Source organism: Nyctereutes procyonoides, unplaced genomic scaffold (assembly GCF_905146905.1).
Source record: "Nyctereutes procyonoides isolate TBG_1078 unplaced genomic scaffold, NYPRO_anot_genome, whole genome shotgun sequence".
In the NCBI taxonomy this organism is placed as follows: Eukaryota; Metazoa; Chordata; class Mammalia; order Carnivora; family Canidae; genus Nyctereutes; species Nyctereutes procyonoides.
The window spans coordinates 63,929,389-63,949,279 of record NW_026575051.1 but is presented as its reverse complement, the minus strand read 5'-3'; the positions used below and the strand labels follow the sequence as shown (position 1 = coordinate 63,949,279).

Genomic DNA, 19,891 nt, shown 5'->3' with positions numbered 1-19,891 from the left:
TCGTGTTATGTATTACATAAATTAGAAGTCTACATTGAGGAAATCCAGAATTCAGTTAAATATTCCCATATGAAAGTATAACTCCTTACCAAACATATGGGTTGAACAGAAGAGATCTTACAATTTTTGCCTCCCCAGTCCTCAAAACTGGTATAGAAGCCTTTATCCAGTATGTATTGTTCTCCCGTGAAGTCAGGATTCTCATAGGCTACCCACCTAAAGAAACAAAAACACTGACTTGTTATCGTTTGTACTTTTTTTTTATATAGTTTGTACTTTATATGTATAATAAAATTACCAACCCACTTAGGCAAATATGTATCATAAGAAACTTCCATTTGTTTTCGTAATCAGCCATCTTAATTTTTCTAATTCTCTATTAGTCTCTTGGGAGACTTGTCTGTATGAGTTCAATTGAAGTGACAAGTGAAAGTATATTTACTTGAACCTTTTGGTGTCCTCACTTATCAAATCCTAGTCCCTGAGAAAGCCCCAGTGGGGGATATTTGTATTTCTTTCTAATTCTATTCTGAGGAAACCATCTGGACTTCCAAGAAGTACTTGTAAAGTTCTCTTAGTAAGCAAGCAAGAGTTTTTTTTTTTTTTTTTGTTATCGACATCTGTATTTTTCCAGAAAGATTACAAGAAACTACCTCTCTGTTATACAACAAATCACACTGAAAAAAAAGTTGACCAAAGAAATGCTTTGGAAAAAGTACAGCAAGGGGAAACAGCATGTGCCAAGGTCCAGAAATGAGACAGACTCTGGTGTATTGGGAAACTCTAAGAAATTGGGAATTACTGGAGAAAAGGAGACACTGAGTGGGGGAGGGGCTGAAGCTGGAAAGGAAGAAAAGATCAGAGGCACAACAGAAGTATAATACCTCTATTACAAATCATGGCAACTTCAGTCTTTGAAAAACACATTCTTCAGGTTGGCATGTACACACAGAGAGATAAGAACTCTAACATTGTGTGCAGGAAATTCAAGCCAACGTGAGTAGTGAACTACCCTTGAGTTTAAATATTATTTAAAACACTAAAATAAAGATGATTAGTAATTATGCTACCTTGATATCATATGTAATCATCTTTTTATATGGTACATTGGTTGAAGTTCAAGAACTGGTTACCTTTATAAACACATTGCTCTTCTTTTTGCAAGGTCATCACAACAGTTCAAGAATTATTTGGGTTATAAGTTTTGTTTCCTATGCAAAAATTAACGATTTTAGCCAAGCTGATTATAAAACAAAAGTCTCCGTATCCTGAGTGGACTTCCGTCCATTTGCATGATAAAAAATTGCTCCAAATTTACCATTAAAAAAAAAAAACAACAAAAATACAGCTAAGTAATTAAAATTTTATTTGGAATAGGATTTCTGTCGTGATGTGTCTATGCACAGTAAGCAAAACTGAACAAACACTCAGATAATAAAATCTCTTCTGGGATGTTTTCTTTTGTTGCCTCGCAAGTGACCTACACTCAGAGGATAATCAACAAAACCAACTTATTGACGTGAAGCTACTTTCTAGCCAAAGATAGTCTTTAAAAGGTTTTCACTTCTGTTATATTCAAGAGCTAACTCAGCGTCTCCTCCTGAGTTCATCTGCTGCCCTACTGATCTGCTCACCGCTAAAAGGAATAATACCTATATGCCTGCATTTATACTCAAAACTTTCCAAAATGCTTTCATATCTATGACCCCACTTAATCCATTTTACAGAAAGGAAAACCTTAAGACACAGAAAAGTGAATTCATTGATTCTTTCAACAAACGTCACCTGGCCATTTATCATGTGCCAGGAACTAGATGGCACTCGGCATGCAAGGATGAAAAAGACGATCCTTGCAGAATTTACAGACAGCTGAGAAGTATCACAAGGAATTATTTGTTGGCATTTTCTGAGTGGGGAATAACTTGTCCAGGGTGACACAGCTGATTAGTGGCCAAGGATGACTGGGCCATGACTGTGTTTCCCAAGGCTCCCCATGCTCTTTCATGACCCAGGCTGCCATTTCCCCTATCAGGTTTCCTTTCATTTATTCTTCCATTGAGCCACACTTAAAACAGTCCACACACTTCATAACTAGAACAGATTATGATTATACTGCCAAAGGGGCTTGACCTTAGACAAAAACTCAAATACAGGCATTATTTAGGAAATGAACAGCAACCAAGGAGAAAAAGAACACTGCAAAAATCTCCAGGATCAAGTAGCTTATAATGGCTAACGTCTGTACGTGCACTTCCGACCATCTGAACAGAGTAAGTCTTCCAGACTGGAAGACCAGTCAGCCCATTTCAGAAAATACTGCTCCCCACTTCAGAACCTCATTAGCAGTTTTTAAGACCTATCCTTTAGCATGGTGAGGTGAGGAGTTAGGAGACCTCATTCCAGCTATGGTCATGACATTCACTTCCAGATAACTTTGAAGGGGTCACTTAATCTTTGTGAAAGATTGTATTTTCATTTATAGGTAAGGAGGTTGGCCAGGATCCCAGTGCTGACCTCGTGTGAGGTTATACAGCTCCTGGGAGCCTGGGTGCACTGCCTTTGCTCACATGGCCTTTGGCTTGTGAAAAGAAGTGACAACTAAGTAAGAGCATGGAATCCAACTGTGTGAGGAGGAATATCTGCACAGCAAGAGTATATACAAAAACCAGGATGAAAGAAAGGAAGGAAAAGAAGGGAAGGAAGAAAAGAGAAGAGAGAGGGAAAAAAAGAGGTTAAGTCATATCAGAAAAAAGTATTCCTGGCAGGCTCTGTATCTGTAATAAGTTACAGAATTTACAGGTGGCTGAGAAGTATCACATGGAATTATTTGTTGTTTGTTCTGAGTGGGGAGTGACTTGTCCAGGGTTAACAGAGGGTTAAAAGGCCTTTTTTTGCTTGATTGCCTTCCGGTTTGGAGGGGAAAAGGCTGTGAATGGGAAGAGATGGAATGGAACACAGGAGAGAAGGCAGCTCAGCAAGCCTGGGAGGAAGCTTTAATCCAGCTTCTTTAGTCCTTTAACAAAAATCCAGATTTTTTTTTTTTCAAATCACTAACAAGTGAGAATGCTCTATTTCCCTATAAAACTAAAATAAATCACTTGTAAGGAAACACCCGACACCACATAAACTTATCTAATTCATGGAGGTTAAAACAAACTACTTGTTAAGATGTTACTTGAATTGACAGTAGTGTTCTTTTCCTTCCAAGATGCAGCCCCAGATGCATCACCCATTAATAGGAGGGTTAAAAAAAAAAAAACAAAAAAACTTAGGTATGAGATTCTTGGGTATACCTATAACTCATACTCGAGACTCGTAAGAAGAAGATTCCTTACTGTCCTTGTTTAAACATATTCTGTACACATGAATCAACACTTCTCGTTTATAGGGGTGGTGGGGAGAGAGCGAGTACAAGTACCAGCAGGTCCCAGGCTGCTGCAATCACTGCTCGGAGCTTAAGGGTGGCAGGGCAGCCTGGCCCTTCCGTGGAAGGGAAAAGGAAAAAGAAATTCAAACAACAGCACTTTTAATTTTTTAAGCTGGACTCTAGAAATATTTCCTTTTGTTCTTAATCTTAAAAAAAGTTAGCTCCGTTTCCGCCATTTGAACAAGATAGCACAACGTGAAAATGATGAGTAGAGCTGGAATAGGGAGTGTCTCCTGATGTTGCAATAGAAGCGGAATCCAGTTCTCAAAACCTCAGTTGGATTCATGAGCATCCTTCCCGAAGGCTGGTCTCTGAGCTAAACATGAGTTGACTGCCGGGGAATTTATTGCCCGTGTGATAGGAGAGTGCACCTCCTGGGAGACACCCAGAACAAGAACCTCAAAAAGGTTTCCTGTAAAGTTTTCGGGTTCCATCCTGAGAGGTGAGGAACCAAAGTAAAATTCTTATTTACCAAGAAGAATAAAGTCATTGAAATCATTCTTCTTTGAAACCATTAAAATCAAAGAGGCTAGTCTTCCTCCCTCGTGTTGGCACACCTCGGCCTCCCTAGCCCACAAGGACCAGGTCCCACGCCAGCTCTTGGGCCAAAGTCTTCCCGGTGTACAAACTGGAAAGTAACCTCTCTCTGCTCAGTAGATTCCCGGAGCACGTAATCTCCAGGTCTTTCGTGGCGATGATTATGTTTTATATGAATACTGTAACCTCTGTGAGGACACCATACAATGCTTTGCACATAACAGACCTCAGTAGGTATTTGTCCAATAACCAACCCAGTGAACCGCGAGGAAGCAGCTGGTCCTGGTTTACAGAAGCCCTTCTACAACCACACAATTTAAAAGGAAGTGGTGGTGATGGGGGAGTGATGTGTGCACACCTCCTTTCAACTTCCCCCAGTACCACAACTCAACTGCTATAACCAGAGAGAAAGCCTGGCAGGAAATACAACTCTAAAGGACTAAAAATCGAAACCTATAAAAACAACGTTTTATAAAGGAAACTGACTTCAAGTAAACAAAAACTGGATTAAAAAAAAAAAAAAGAAGAAGACTGGCGCTGGGCACGAGCATAATGTACATAAATGCCCTAAGGGAACGCTACCCGGCTTCCTCCTGCTTCCTCTGCTAGCATGACTGGACTCGGACTCATGCCACTGATACACCTGTGAGCTCCAAAGCGTACAACTGTTTTTCGAGACTGAGTCGGTCACTATTTTCCTTCTAAATAGTGAACTTTAAAGGTAATCTCAAATACTAGAGGGCCGTGGCAACATTTCAGATGACTTCTGCTGTACCATACCTTTTGTCTACAGCAGATTGTAAAATGTTAGGGCTCCATGGCAGGACCCAGTTAGGAGGCATTTCCTGCTAAGAATGAAGACCAAGAAGTCCCAGATGCCACCCTGCCAAGATGGTGCCACAAGCAACAACCTACACGAGGATTTGGCGAATATCACGAACAGTAAAAGCATATTACATCATAAACACAACTCCGATATCCAGGGATCCTATGGGAGGCTCCGTGAAACATGATACAATTTTTTTTTTTATGATAGTCACAGAGAGAGAGAGAGAGAGAGAGAGAGAGAGAGAGGCAGAGACACAGGCAGAGGGAGAAGCAGGCTCCATGCACCGGGAGCCTGATGTGGGATTCGATCCCGGGTCTCCAGGATCGCGCCCTGGGCCAAAGGCAGGAGCTAAACCACTGAGCCACCCAGGGATCCCGAAACATGATACAATTGACGTTAGAATGATCCCAATAGCCTAGGCTACTCATGACATAAAAAAAAAAACAAAAAACAAAAAACCCTAACATCAAACACTTTCTTTCTTTCTTTCTTTTTTTTATGATAGTCACACACAGAGAGAGAGAGAGAGACAGAGACATAGGCAGAGGGAGAAGCAGGCTCCATGCACCGGGAGCTCGATGTGGGACCCGATCCCGGGTCTCCAGGATCACGCCCTGGGCCAAAGGCAGGCGCCAAACTGCTGCGCCACCCAGGGATCCCCCATCAAACACTTTCAACAGAACCGATGTCAAATAATTTCATATAATTATTTAAGAATACTCTCACTTATATATAACTGACGTCAACCTGGATAATAAGGACGATTGTTTAACTTCTTTTAATAGACGCCTGTTTTGCCCATCTGATATCTGTCCCCATTCTTTCTGATATTTCTGGGGATCAACTCACCCCAGAATAGGGGATAGATCATCTATCAGTGGCTTCTGTGGGACGGAGCCTATCCTGCTCCAGGACTGGGCACATAACCCAGGTACCATCATCTCTGTGACTACGGTGCTTGGTTCAGGCAGGTACATACAACCCAAGCGGAGAGAATCAATGTTAAACTTGGAACCTTTGTGGCAAAGAAAAGTTCTTTCCACTGGACACAGTGAGAAGAGCAAAAGGCAGATGATGCTGCCATAGGGCACCAGATGGAAGTAGCCTGCCTCCATCAAAGCCAGCGCAGAAGAAAAGCCCAATCAAGAGACAGAGAGCAAGTTCTAATGACAGCGTCTACACCCTATATCCAGGCACGACTGAGGAAAAATCTTTCCAAGAACTTTTAAGTTATGGAGGCCGATAAATTCCATTTTTTTTAAACTTATACCAATTTAGGTTGGCTTGTAGTTGTGTGCATCCCAAAGAATCTTGACTGATCATCTTTCAATAAAAGCTTACATTAAATAAAATAAAATAAATTTAAATAAAAGCTTTACATTAATAAAGCATTCAATGGCTAACTCCAGGTACATTGAAACAGTAATTTTTCTGTCAAAATGATAGTGAAGAAATAAGATGAAGCAGGTATAGGATGTAGGGGCTGAGGGCAGGCTACCCCAAAAAGTACCACAATGGCATATTGATTATTTCAAAGTAAAGTTGCTTAAACAGCCTGTGTAAAGACATTCAGACCCTCCTCTGTCCTCCTGAAAGCAGGAAATAAATCTCCCATGTGAAAGGTGCCCTCCCTGTACCTGGAGGTAGAGACACACCCTCATCACCAGAGACAGGGATTTAGAGCTGAGAAGGCCAGAAAAACAAACCTTTAATAATTTACATTAGCCCAAATTCTGTTTAGAATTCCTTACTAATTGAAGCTTCCAAACAAGTTTTATCCTGTCAATTCCTCACAAATATATTGTCTCTCTTTCTAAAACATATAAAAACTGCCTGCCTTGGTCATTTCTTTGGGTCTCAATTTCATTACTGGGCCTCCGTGAGCATGTAAATGAACTTTGGTGGGGTTTTTCCCTCTTGTCATCTCATGTAATCTATCTTTTTTTTTTTAATTTTTATTTATTTATGATAATCACAGAGAGAGAGAGAGGGGGGCAGAGACACAGGCAGAGGGAGAAGCAGGCTCCATGCACCGGGAGCCCGATGTGGGATTCGATCCCAGGTCTCCAGGATCGCGCCCTGGGCCAAAGGCAGGCGCCAAACCGCTGCGCCACCCAGGGATCCCCTCATGTAATCTATCTTATGTCAATTTAATTCTTACACCAGCTAGAAGAATCTTGATGGTATAAGAAAATTTTTCCTCCCCTGAAAGGACTAGAGGAAAATTGAACGGGACATTACCCTAACCTCCATTTTCTGGTGTTAGATCGTTATTTTTTTATTTGATTCCCATCATAAGAAATCCAGGAGCTCTTCCATTCTGCAGAATGATAAGAGAAGTGAATCTGTGGGTTTCTACTATCATGAAACCCAAAAGTCTACTGCAATATTATATTACACATGAAGAAAAAGATTATATGAGAAGGATTTTAAAAAGCAGTTATGAAAATATTGTGGCAGTATGTATTAAATGACTGATTTAATGTTGGTATGTTTATCTATTGAGTGTCTACTCTGTGTCCGAGACACTATTAGTTTAATACAACCCAAGGTAAAAGTATTTAAAATCCCAACAGGGTCATTTCACTTACACTCCACTCAGTACATTAATAGACTGTGTCTTCAATCCATATCCGGTCTCCTTTAAGTTAGCAACAATTCCTAACACATCAATACTGGAACCTTTGGATCCAAAGTTTTTTTCACTGTACATTATCATGTGAGCATTTGAAAAATCCTATTAAGAAAAAAAATTCAAAGTTCAAAGGCTAGCCATTTATTCAAAAAATATCAAGTATTAGCCATCAGCTTTTCTTTAACTTACACCTAATATAGGTCGTAAAGACTGAAGTTCTCCATTGTAACCTCCCCAATCTTTCCAGTCCTTGTACTCCCCTTCTTCAAGCAAATACTGATGACCTGTAAATCCAGGCTTCTCATAAGCAACCCAACTGCAACAGAAAGAACATGAAGGAGTAGTAATTTACATTAGTGCTAAAATTTTTCCCATGTGTTTATCAGTTTTATTAACAATTTCTAATAGTTATGAAGCTAGACACAGATTCATGCATTACAACCATCGGAATTCTTTTCTAAAATTTAAGAGACTAATAGAATGGCCCCCTAAAGAACAACCTAAGAAATATACATCAAAGTTCTGTAAAGGAGTATAGGGAGTGTGAGTGTGTGTGTGTGTGCGTGTGTGTGCGTGTGTATGTTTAATAAGAACGACTCAAAAGAATTTCAGCAGGAGCGATTGGGTGGCTCGGTAGGTGAAGTGTCTGACTTGATTTTTGGCTCAGGTCATGATCTCAGGGTCTTAGGATCAAGTCCTGCCTCCACTCATTCTCTAAGAAATAAATCTTTAAAAAAAAAAAAAAAAAGAACTACAGCAAAGAAAACTGGATAAACTTTCTTCAATGAATAATTATTATATATTTTTGTCTATTTACAAGACCATTTTTAGTGTATACTTCTAAAGGAAATACTTAAGATCTATAAAGTATAAAATGTCATAAAAATAGCAAACTAACAGCTCAATAGTATAGAGCATAATATTAATAAACAAGATGTAAATATGATCAGTCCAGACTAATTTATCAGCCTTGTTCAACTGACTGGCCCCAAACCATCCCCTCGAACTGCCATGTCAAATCCGGGTCACAGTTAGCTGAAAACATGTTTAAAATTCACTGTACCATGTTATTTGTAATGGTTTTTGGGTGGTGGCAGTGGTGGTGGGGGGAACGTGATAATACTTCATTAAAGGGATAAAAAAGAAACCCCTCTGGTTCCTCCCATCTACTTACATTCCTCTCAGAACTTTCATTGAGCCCACAGACGTAAATGGCGAACTGTCATCTGTCGTTTCCTCTGTTTCACCTGCTTCCGTGATAAAACTACACATTTCTGTTTCTAGTTCCATACATTTTCCTTCAAAGAAAGGCTTTTCATAAATAACTACCTATAATAGAGATGAGATATGCCAGTAATTGTAAGAAAGTTAAAGATCTCAACAGCTAAACATTAAATCAGTCATTTAATACCACTAAGTCCTAGAACACAAAACTTTCTGATATTTTTTTAATTAACTAAATAGCAGTATTTTATCACTTTAAAACTCAGAATTTTTCTCCTGATGTGGTGCAGCCCAAAGACAGGTTCAAATGATAGATTATAAATAATTGGTCTAAAAAAATTGGTTTTTGTTCAATGTCGAAAACCCATATTTAGAATTTTGCTTAGGATAAACTAAGGAATCAGAGACTCCCCCATTGCCTTAAAAATGGAATCCAGGGACTACTGGGTGGCTCAGCAGTTGAGCGTCTGCCTTCAGCCCAGGGTGTGATCCTGGAGTCCTGGGATCGAGTCCCACATAGGGCTCCCCGGATGGAGCGTGCTTCTCCCTCTGCCTGTGTCTCTGCCTCTCTCTTTGTGTCTCTCATGAATAAATAAATAAAATTTAAAAAAAAAATGAAATCCAGAGGCTCCTGACTAGATTCGTTGTAGAGCACGCAACTCAACTCTTGACCTCAGGGTCATGAGGGTGTGGAGTTGGGTGTGGAGCCTACTTAAAAAAAAAAAAAAAGACAAAATATAAATGTCAAAAATGTGCAAAGTAGAAATAGCAGAGAGGGAGATCTTGTCTTGAGAACTAAGTTTTTTCCTGGCTAAGTGGCAAGCAGCAGCAGGCCCCGCAATTAGTAAATACAACCACAAATTACAAACTTAATACAACAATGGACCTTTTAGGCCATGGCTACACATACTGTGAGTGATTATCAGTGCCATTAGTATCATCTTCCAATCTGAGCGATGGTATGTGTCAGCTGGGACAACTTCCTCTAGCTGCAGTTATGTTTTATGGAGGTTGCTACGTAAAATCACGTAAATACGATCTTCATGGGGATGGCATGGGAATAAAATTTAAAGTATATACATGTTTACCTTTGGATCTGTAGGGAATTCGACTTTACGTCCACCCTGAAAAGAAAAATAATACAGTAAGAAAAACGGTTCTCCATTGACAGGTTCCCATTTTACATCACCCATGGCGGTGAACCTCCCAGCGTGAGTGCATCTGGTTTAATTTCTGTTGCAACAGCTCTGAAGTCACCAACGGTGCAGAGGAAGAATGAGGAAGACCGTGTACAGTGGAGGTGGTCTATAAGCTGAATCTGCATGGTAGGTCTGTTTTTTAACCCAATAAGCTGCATTGTGTAGTTTGTTTTTAACTCAGAAAATGTCTTACAAAAATGGATCTCTCTCATTTCTCTTAAGATGAAGATTCTGAGAGGCAGCGACCCTCCCCTTGTGCACTTACTACCTCTCCGCGGGGCTCATTCTCCAGCCAGGGCTTGCGCCCCGTTTGCCTGTCTGCACCACTCTCTCAGTCCAACTCCCAGCCACCCTCGCTCAGGTCTGTTTGCTGTCTGGCCCCTGCAGGTACTTGATTTTGCAACCCACGGCTTACAAAACTGTTGAGTTCACACAAGTTCACAATGTGGTCTGGAGGACTCTTGAAGTAATCAGAGGAACTGTTAGATAGAATTGAAAGTAGCCCAAAGGAGGGGTCTGTGGGAGGAGTGGCTACACTCTTATATTAAGGTTTTTGTAAATGCCCCCCGCCAAAAGAAAAAGAAACTCACTAAAAATAAGTCACAGAAAAAGGTATTATTACACAGAAATAACAAACAGGGCAAGAGTTAGAATCGGCAGCGGGAAAGTCAGGAGGTTACTTTCTACCCATATAGAACAGCTTTTTGAAAAGTGTAGCCAGAGATGCTCAAATGCACCAAAAAGAACTGTAATTATAAAGGAATGTTGCTGATTTTATCCACAAAGCAGAGCTTAACCAACCAAGTGCAGTAGCCCCTCCTCCATTATCTGCATTTTCACTTTGCAGTTTGTTACCCAGGTCGAGGACAGCCTGGAAGCAGAGGATCCTCCTCCTGACATGACTCAGAAGGTCAGGAGTAGCCCAACGCTCCTAGGGTTGCCTCAGCCCCTCACTTCACTTCAGCTGTCAGGCGGGCACTTTCTCATCTCACCCCATCACAAGAAGGGCGATCACAGTACAGGAAGATATTTTGAGAGACCCCACATTCACATAAGTTTTACAGTGTATTGTTATACTTGTTCTCTTTTATTATTATTAGTTACTATTCATCTCTAATTTAATTTGGGCCTAATTTGTAAATTGTAATAAATTTGTAATTTAATCTATCAATTAAACTTTATCATATACCTATAGGAAGAAGACCTAGCATATATAGGGTTTCGTGCCATCTGTGATTTCAAGAGCCCACTGAGGGTCTTGGAAGGTGTCCGCTGTGGATTGGGGGTGAGGAGGAGACCACTAAGCACCCTTTTCCAAAGCATCCTTTTTCAATGCCATAAACGTCACAGTTTTGTAAATTATTTCAAACAGCCTTCAAAAGCTGGGACAATTCTTTCATATATTCCCAAAACTAAACTTTGTTCTTTGAAAGTGAATTTTAGAAACAAATCATTTATAATGAAAAAGTCATTTATAGTGCAAATGATTTTTGCATGAGGACCGCAAACACGGAGGTAACTAAACCACAGGCTTTGGCAGGAGAGGTAAAATTAAGATAAAAATTACCTCCGTGACTTTCTAATTTTTTTTTTATTTTTTATTTTTTTGACTTTCTAATTTGATTCAAACTAACTCTAGAAGACAACCGCAAAGTGCAATTTCAAAAACATGTTTGGGACAAGAGCCTCACTCGAGCCCGGGGTAGTCAGTGAGCACCTACTACCACGTGGCACGCACCGTGCTCAACGCGGAGGACGAGACAGGTGCAGCCTGGATCCTCCCAAGGCTTCGGGTTTAGCAGAAGAGGTAGAAAGAATAAGGCAAAAGACAGGGATAGGGTCGGGCAAGCACAGGCTCTTTTCTAAGGCAGACACTGGGGAGGACGATGTTTGGACATCCAGCCCCAGAGCCCCCAAAGCTGCCGTCCACCCTCGCCTCCGGTCGCCACGACTGGGCCGGTGCCCAGCCTGCCCTGCCCTTCCCCAGCTGCGCCCGGGTTCACGCAGAACCCTCCCCACATCTCCATCTAACACGGTCCTGCTTGCTTTCTAAGACCCAACTTGAGTGAGCATGAAGCTCTCCTAATCATGGCCCTTCGGGTCACATCACCTCCAAGGTGGATGTCATCTGTCCTTCCAGAGTTTTCCCACAAAGGTTTAGTTCTTCACTTCCTAAGCCACCCCTGGGCTGGAGCTTTGTGCGCCTGCCCACGGCTCTGCAAGGCCAGGAATGCCCCGAACGCAGAGAACCCGGGCTTAGCCCCAGGTTTTCATCTAGAGCGTCCAGCAAGTTATCCTTCCTGTTACTTCAGTCTAGTGGAAGGTTCTGGCTACTACAGAGCTGTGTTCTTAAAAAAAAAAGTCGGGGGGATCCCTGGGTGGCGCAGCGGTTTGGCGCCTGCCTTTGGCCCAGGGCGCGATCCTGGAGACCCGGGATCGAATCCCACGTCGGGCTTCTGGTGCATGGAGCCTGCTTCTCCCTCTGCCTGTGTCTCTGCCTCTCTCTCTCTCTCTCTGTGACTATCATAAATAAATAAAAAATTAAAAAAAAAAAGTCGGTTTTATTGCTTTGAAGTCACAGCCTGTGAATTCTCAGGGTCAACCTGACCAAGAATCAGACCCCCCGGAACATTGTGTTAGATTTCATTTTTACCATTTTCAGAGGCCGCATGGACCCAATATACGCCTCTTCTGTATCCCAGAAGGATAAGTCGGGGTATTCACCAGGTTCCAGGACAAAAGGCACACCCTGAAATCCAGGTTCTTCATAAATCAGCCACCTAAATAAGAACCAAGAGAGAAAAGAGAGGACTCACCATTTGTTTCCAGGGCCCGCAGGACCCCACTGAGGGGAAAGGAAAAGAACGGGATGACGTGTGTCGGGGCCGTGTCCGCCTACGCTCGGACACCAGAGCAACGTTAGATTCACGGAGGAAGAGGCCATTATCTGCTCCTCCTCCTCTTGACCTTTTACCTGTTTCCTTATGGTTTTGTCCAGTTACTTCAATGTTTGTTATTAGCTGCTTCAAAGCGTAAATGTCTCTATCACTCCCAGTAAGAGAAGTAGCTATTCTGTGGCCCCGTACGGACATAGAGAGGTCCTGGCTAGGAAACTCGAGCCTTGTTTTAAGAGGCGACATGTCATTTGTAACCACAGAACCGGATGTTTCGCCTATTCATTTGTCACAGGGCCCAAAACTACTAACCGGTAGCATCTACCCAGAGCGTAAACGGAATGCCACCTGGGATCTGATCCAATGCACACAACGGCGCTATGAGGAAGGGACACTACTGTCCCCGTTTTACGGATGAGGCTGAGTAAGTTGCCTGGGGCCACACAGCTGCAAGTACCAGGTGCTGGGCTGAGCCCCGCTGCCCCCGAGCCAGGCTCCTAACTGGTTTTTGGTAGCAGTTTTTCTCATGCCAGAAAGTGCACATAATTTACGCTTTTTACAATGACTTAGGATCATCACCAGGAGCGTGACAATGCACAGTGGTGTCCTGGGGGCTCTGCAGGGCGGGAGGGCTGCTTGTTCCCAGGCCCAAAAGCTTTTCGAGTTCTTGCATCTGATTTTTACGGCTTTTCAATACCACACCCTTTTATCAGGCTTGTCAGCTGTCACTTCTGCTGCGGTCAGAGAACCAGCAGCCCCCACCTTCCTTTAATGTGCTAGAAACCAGGAAACCAGAGAATCATGCCAGTTAGAACTGCCTCTTTAGCAGTCTTGTAATTTCTTAGTTCCGGGGAGAATTCTGGGGAAGGCGAGGTGGTGGAGATGGGGCTTTTCCTGTACGGGAGGTAGAAACGCGCCCCCTTCGTTCACAAGGATGGTGATCACTCCTCCTCCCCGATTCCTTGGTAGCCTCGCTAACGTACTAGCCGGAGAATTCCACTTTCCCCAGAACACGGCACCAAGAAGAGAGTGGCTGTAAATCGCATTTGTTACCAGCAAAATGAGCTCGATTCTCCCTCTTTGCCTTCTCCTGGTTCCCAGTTTTGGCCCAAAGCACATTCTGGGTGATGGGTTTTTGTTAAAGACGTCCTTGGATAAATCAGTCGCTTCTCTAAACTCACTAATTATACAGGAATTTACACTCGAAATCCTACTGAAGACCCCTCAACACACACACACGTTGACAGAGTGGTGTATGTGTGGGTGATCAAAACTAATTAATCCACATGGTTAGAAGTCAGGGTAATAGTTGTATCGGGGGTAAGAGGATGGCAGGAGGAAGCTTCTGAGATACTATAATGTTCTCTTTCTTGATCTAGATGATGTTTACACTTTGAAAGTTCACTCAGGGTATATGCTTACGATTTGTCCTGCACCATTTTTTGTACAAATATTATTACATAGACTTCAATAAAAAATTAAGGTGTGGGGGGGAGGCTTATCTTTAAAAAAAAAAAAAAAGCACTGCAATGCCCTAAACCACAAGAAAACAGAGGCTAAGAGTGGGGTCCTTTAAACCTCCCTACATCCGAGGCATCACAGGTAGGGATGTGTTACGCATTTTTTATGGCTCAAAGCTCTCCCAGGAACACCCCGCATGGACTCCACACCCTAACTAAATAGTGGCATTTCATCGGAAATGGTGCTATTAGGCTATGGAGCCAAGGGCCTTGGAGTCTGAGTCCTCACAAGTAAATGGGTGGAACTTTCTGTAAACTCAGCAGCCTAAGCAAGTGCTTATGAGAACCGGAGGTGTCGCTGAGCACAGGACCCCTTCAGGAGGTCTTCCCTTCTACGGTCTGAGTTGAGGGCGTTTATTCATCTGCTACTGAACACTTCACTTTTCTTGCAGCATGTGATTTAGTCACATAACATTTCTAGAAGGAAGGTAAATTGGGGTAAAGGGGGATCTGTCAGAAAAGTGAACACAAACTGACACAGTGGAAAAGACAGCATCCTGGGTGAGCATGAAAGGCCTGTGGGGAAGCTCAAACCCACACTTATCAATGTTGGGTGGACTTTGGAATCTGAAAACTCATACACAGCATGATTCATTCTTCCTAAGTTCTATTCCAACAAACTACATTATTCATGAGGCCAGCAGGAAGGGGGGAAACTATCTTCAGGCAGTTTTATTTCAGTCTCTAAAGGTGCTCATATTTTCCCATGTACTTAGGTAATGAGCTTTTACTTACATGATTATTAAACTACAAAGTGTATAAAGCATAACTATAAAGTGTGAGCTTTTTTTAAAAAATTAGTGTTAAAAATGTTATTATTTCAGTAATAGCCATTTGTAGGTTTACAATGGTTATCCATATATTGATTAAAAATATTTTGTGGAAAAAAATATTTTGTGATTATTCTTTTAGAAATACCTTCTAGCCACACAAGAAAAATTGGTCTGCACTTGTTCTTAAAGAAACAAAAAACACCCACAGTATTTCCAGCTGGATCCTCAGTCTTACTCTCCAGAAATGGCTACATATGAATGTTGGCTCTTTACAGAAACCAACTGGATGCTCATCCATATACTGGATGTATATGCCAACTTTGAGGTTATTCTAAAGAGGGGGAGCTATGAATCTCAAAGGGGAAAATGTCCCTTTAGGGTGGAGAGTTGTAAGAGGCACCAATTTAACCAAGCAACCAAACTCAGTTACGGTTAATGGGAAGCTGGTTAGCATATGCCACCTTTTATGCAACATGAATATGTAGCATTACCCTTAAGAAGGGTCCTTCCCACATCTGCATCTCATCATGCCTCTAGACCTAACCTGTACAAATACAGAAAATCCAGGCAATACGGGAACAAGTTAAATGATACCAGGAAACACTCAGAGACAAAACCAGATTGTGGCATATTCCCTATGACAGCCGACCTAAAATATTGCAGGGACAGAACTATAAAAGAAGGGTATGAGAATAACACAGAACTCCAGAGAGAGGCTACACGTGTGGAGGAGTCAGGGGGATGGGCTCAGGCTGGGCCACGCAGGGTGCTGTGGCAGTGCTGGTAATGGTGAGGTCCTAAGTCAGGTGGTGGCCACACGGGGATCAGTCTTACTACCAGGCTTCATAACTCACACATGTATATCATCTTCTGTGTATATCAAATACTTCACAGTAAAATTGATCAAAGGATATTTGGCTATTAAAACTATCCCCTGACTTCAGAGCACCGGCATTCGAGTACCTGTTCTGCTAACAACTAATCCTAACCCCGAGAAAACGACTAAAGCCAGTCTTCCTTAAACCCATGTTCTTTATGCTCCCTTTAAAGTTCTAAAATTCTTTGTTTTTATTAGAAATATACCCCCCACACACACACCACCACCACCAAAAGGTATACCCTCACCTCCAGGAGGATGGGTATAGTATTAGCCAGGTCTTAAAACAGAAGTTTAAAAACAAATTACACTCGATAGAAAAGAATTTCTGAAAGAAAATTTTAGAAATTACTCATGTTTCCAAGTGAAGAATTTGACAAGCCATACCCTTATTTTGTGTACGTGTAGAAGAGTTTAACCCACAGTAAATGGGCCCTGGAACAAATCTCCTAATGGAATCTAAGGAAGTCCCTCACAAGCAAAGACTTCTCACTACTGGTTCAGGGCACCAGTGCACCATTAGAAGCAAAGTGAGCACAGGTGTTTACTATCACTTGAATTCTCCCAACCCAGCAAGACTCCCCCGGCAGATCTATGAAAGTACTAGTGACCATTCCCAAAGCCGACCAACCAAGTTCAAGGACCCCAACTTTGAACTGACATCCAAAGCAGTTTTCTATTACTCTAATAGCAACAGAAATGACGACCAGGAAAAAAAAGATGTCCATTGCCATGCAAGCCATCATAAATTGGACACCACCGCAGGTTTGTGACGACCCACCGTGAGACGAGTTAAAGTAACTTTAAAGGTAAGAAATATTACTTTGGTGTAACTCATTAAGCTTCAGCAGAACCCAAGCCTGAGTCATGAAACCTTCCAGGCACCAAGATGAACATACAGCAGACGACGATTTCATTCTTTTCCAAGGAAAGTGGTAATTCTCAACTTAATATGAATACTTTGAGAAATGAGATATACACATCTCTTTGATGTGAAAAAAATAATTAAAGGCAGCAAGAGATGAAGCTCTTTTCTTTGTTTAGACTCCTCCTTTTCTTCCCAACTGCCAAAAATCAACATGCCCAGGGCTCAGACAGCTCCTGTACTGCCTTTGAGATCTGTGCAGTGCAGGCTTTAAATACCTTCTCCAGGCCGATGACTCCCGAATTTCTATTTCCAGCTTCCCTCCTGAACTCCGGTCGCCTTCGTGTCCTCTCGCTTGAATGTACAGTTGGCATGTCCAACTTTACCTCTCTAAAACCGAACTCCTGTTTTCTCCATCCCAATAAATGCTGGGAGCCCAAACCCTAGAGAGAGCTCAGCCCCTCACACCTCACATACAGTCTGTCAGCAAATGTTGACAGTTCTACTAGGAAAATGTATCCAGAATCTGACCGCTTCTCACCCGCACCTTCTAAGCCCTTAAAACCTCTTGCCTATACAATTGCACTTGCCTCTCAACTGGCTTGTTTCCACCCTTGCCTCTTTACAATCTGTTTTCTACATAGTAGCCAGAGTGAGCTCTCTAAAGCACAAGTTAGATCAAAATCCTCCCATGATCACCCATGTAACGTGGAGTAATCTAACATCGCTCCCAAGGCCTAACATGAGGCCTCTCTCCCATTCCGGTCCTCCCAACTCACTGCTCCAGCCACCTTGACCTCCTGACAGTTCCCCAAACCAGCCCAGCAGGGCTTTGCAATCGCTTCCTGCCAGTGACTCGCCCCCTGACCCTCCCCACCCAGGCCTCCCCAAGGCTGATTCCCTCACTTCCTCTGGGCCTCCACTTAAAATGTCAACAGACACCTCCCTGACCATCCTATCCAAAATGGCCCTACCACTGCTCCTCTCTCCAACGCACGTTTCCTGTAGAATTTGCAATCTGACACATTACACAGGCGTTATCTTATGCATATCCCATCGACAAAAACTTTTGAGCCTTCCCTGAATATATGTTTATAAATGATATATATTATGACTGAATGTATTATGAATTTAATAGGAAACACACACACACACAGAAATCTTTTTTTTTTTCCACACACAGAAATCTTAAAAGGAGATTTTCAATGAAAGATAAGCTTCAAAAAAAAAAAAAAAAAAAAAAAGAAAAGAAAAGAAGCTTCAGTGTGTTTTCCTTGTATCTCAGTGGGTATCCTTCACGCGATCTGGGCTGTGCGCTCCCCTTCAGAGACTACCTTACCCAGGACCGCCACCCACACTCTCTGTTCTAATTTCCCCTATCTGAGATATTCCCACTTCCTTCAAAATACTCTTGCAGTTTCCCGTGATTTATGAAACCAACATCTGAGGGGCTCTAGACAGCATTGTGTGAAAATGTTCAAGGAAGGAAAGTACCATGTGTGCTGGCCTCCAGCCCTCCTGTTATATCAGGAACACATGCTCTGAATTACCTCCTTTGAATTACCATGAAGGTAAGTAAAAGCTGTAACTCAGCTCCGAATGAATCAGGTTCCTCTGAGATAAGGAAATCCCAACAGTAAACATGCAGGTTTTTTTCCTCCCTGGCACTTCCCCCAAGAAATCGTTATTGTTTATAAGAGAACTGAATCATGGTCACACAGGTACAAAACAGTCAGAATTTTATGGCTCTTAATGAAACAACAACAACCTCTTTTAGTCAAGAACTACTTAGTAGGACCACAGATCAGAGTATCTTAAGTCTTTCCAGTAGTACACTCACCAAAAGGCTTCATTAACATTGTATTTAAAACGAAATACTTACGTGCCCCAATGTACTTTAATGGAACAAGTCTTCTGCATTATACCAAACCCTTGCATCTCTTCAGTGTCATCAAAGTAAGAATTTAGGAGTCCTAACCCTTCTGGTTCTGTAAATAAGTCAATCTGACTAACTCTGTAATCCTGAAGAAAGAAAAAAAAAGTATACATATATAATAAAAATGATGCCATGTACTTTACAATAAGCTCATTATCTTTTTTTTAAGATTTTATTTATTTATTTATTCATGAGAGACAGAGAGAGAGAGAGAGAGAGAGAGAGAGAGAGGCAGAGAGAGAAGCAGGCTCCATGCAGGGGGCCCGATGTGGGACTCGATCCCGGGACTCCAGGATCACAGCCTGAGCCGAAGGCAGGCAGGCACTCAACCACTCAGCCAACCAGGTGTCCCCTCTTTTTTTTTTTTTTTTCAAATAACTAAAATAAATTTTTTTCTAAAATAAATTTGAAATATACACATGCATTTCACAGAGCACCTGCCATTCATCCCTTCCCTGTTTTCACCCATGACTCAATAATATGTGGCCTTGCAGGGCAGCCATGTTGCTTTAGCCATATAGCTCAGTGTTCCATTCAAGCAAAAATCCCCAGAAACGCATTTAATTAGAGTTCTGGAACATATTTATTTCCCTCATCCTCACTGAAAAAACTGTTGGCCTTCCTTGGTGACTGGAGTTTTAGCTGGTTTACTTGGACATGACCATCCAAGTCCAGAGGCTCTATAGTCCATAGAGGGGCCGCATTGGGGGCCTTCCTCAGTTGCTATTTTGTGTCCATAAACGCCCTGTGGTAACTCTCCTTGCCTATGACCAAACCTCTATGACATTGGTTTGGTCTAAGTTGTTAAAGCAACGGTAGAAATTTATGACGATTTACAAATCTCTGTACTATGGTCAGTGTACCACGCCCTGCACATCCTGCCCACCAAGCACTCTTCAAAAGGCCTCTCCTGGCTCAGTGCCTAAGTGCTAGTAGAACATATATTGAACTTTAATCTTGCTGAGCTAAGTGAACTGAGATACAGAAGAAATGACACACGGGTTGGTTTATGGGAGGCTCACAAACATTACCAAAAGGAATAAATGTAATGAACTAAAAAGGTGACCTTCCTAAATATGTTGTGATATGTGTTCATGGTTCAAGCAACCATAATCTGTAAAAAAAAAAAATCATAATGTATCAAAAAACATTAAAAATGTTCCTATCCTTTAACA

General features: G+C 42.0%; 1 protein-coding gene across 1 annotated transcript in view; it reads right to left on the bottom strand.

The window, feature by feature from the left end:
- The window catches only part of CRYBG1 (crystallin beta-gamma domain containing 1), a 199,972-nt gene that overhangs the window by 13,131 nt on the left and 166,950 nt on the right, over positions 1 to 19,891 (bottom strand). The window contains exons 8-14 of the mRNA XM_055329591.1: positions 18,663 to 18,802; positions 12,505 to 12,631; positions 9,741 to 9,776; positions 8,603 to 8,757; positions 7,618 to 7,744; positions 7,385 to 7,530; positions 90 to 216 (exon numbers count right to left, since the gene is read on the bottom strand). Of these exons, the coding sequence (XP_055185566.1) occupies positions 90 to 216; positions 7,385 to 7,530; positions 7,618 to 7,744; positions 8,603 to 8,757; positions 9,741 to 9,776; positions 12,505 to 12,631; positions 18,663 to 18,802 (858 nt within the window). The remainder of the gene's footprint in view (positions 1 to 89; positions 217 to 7,384; positions 7,531 to 7,617; positions 7,745 to 8,602; positions 8,758 to 9,740; positions 9,777 to 12,504; positions 12,632 to 18,662; positions 18,803 to 19,891) is intronic.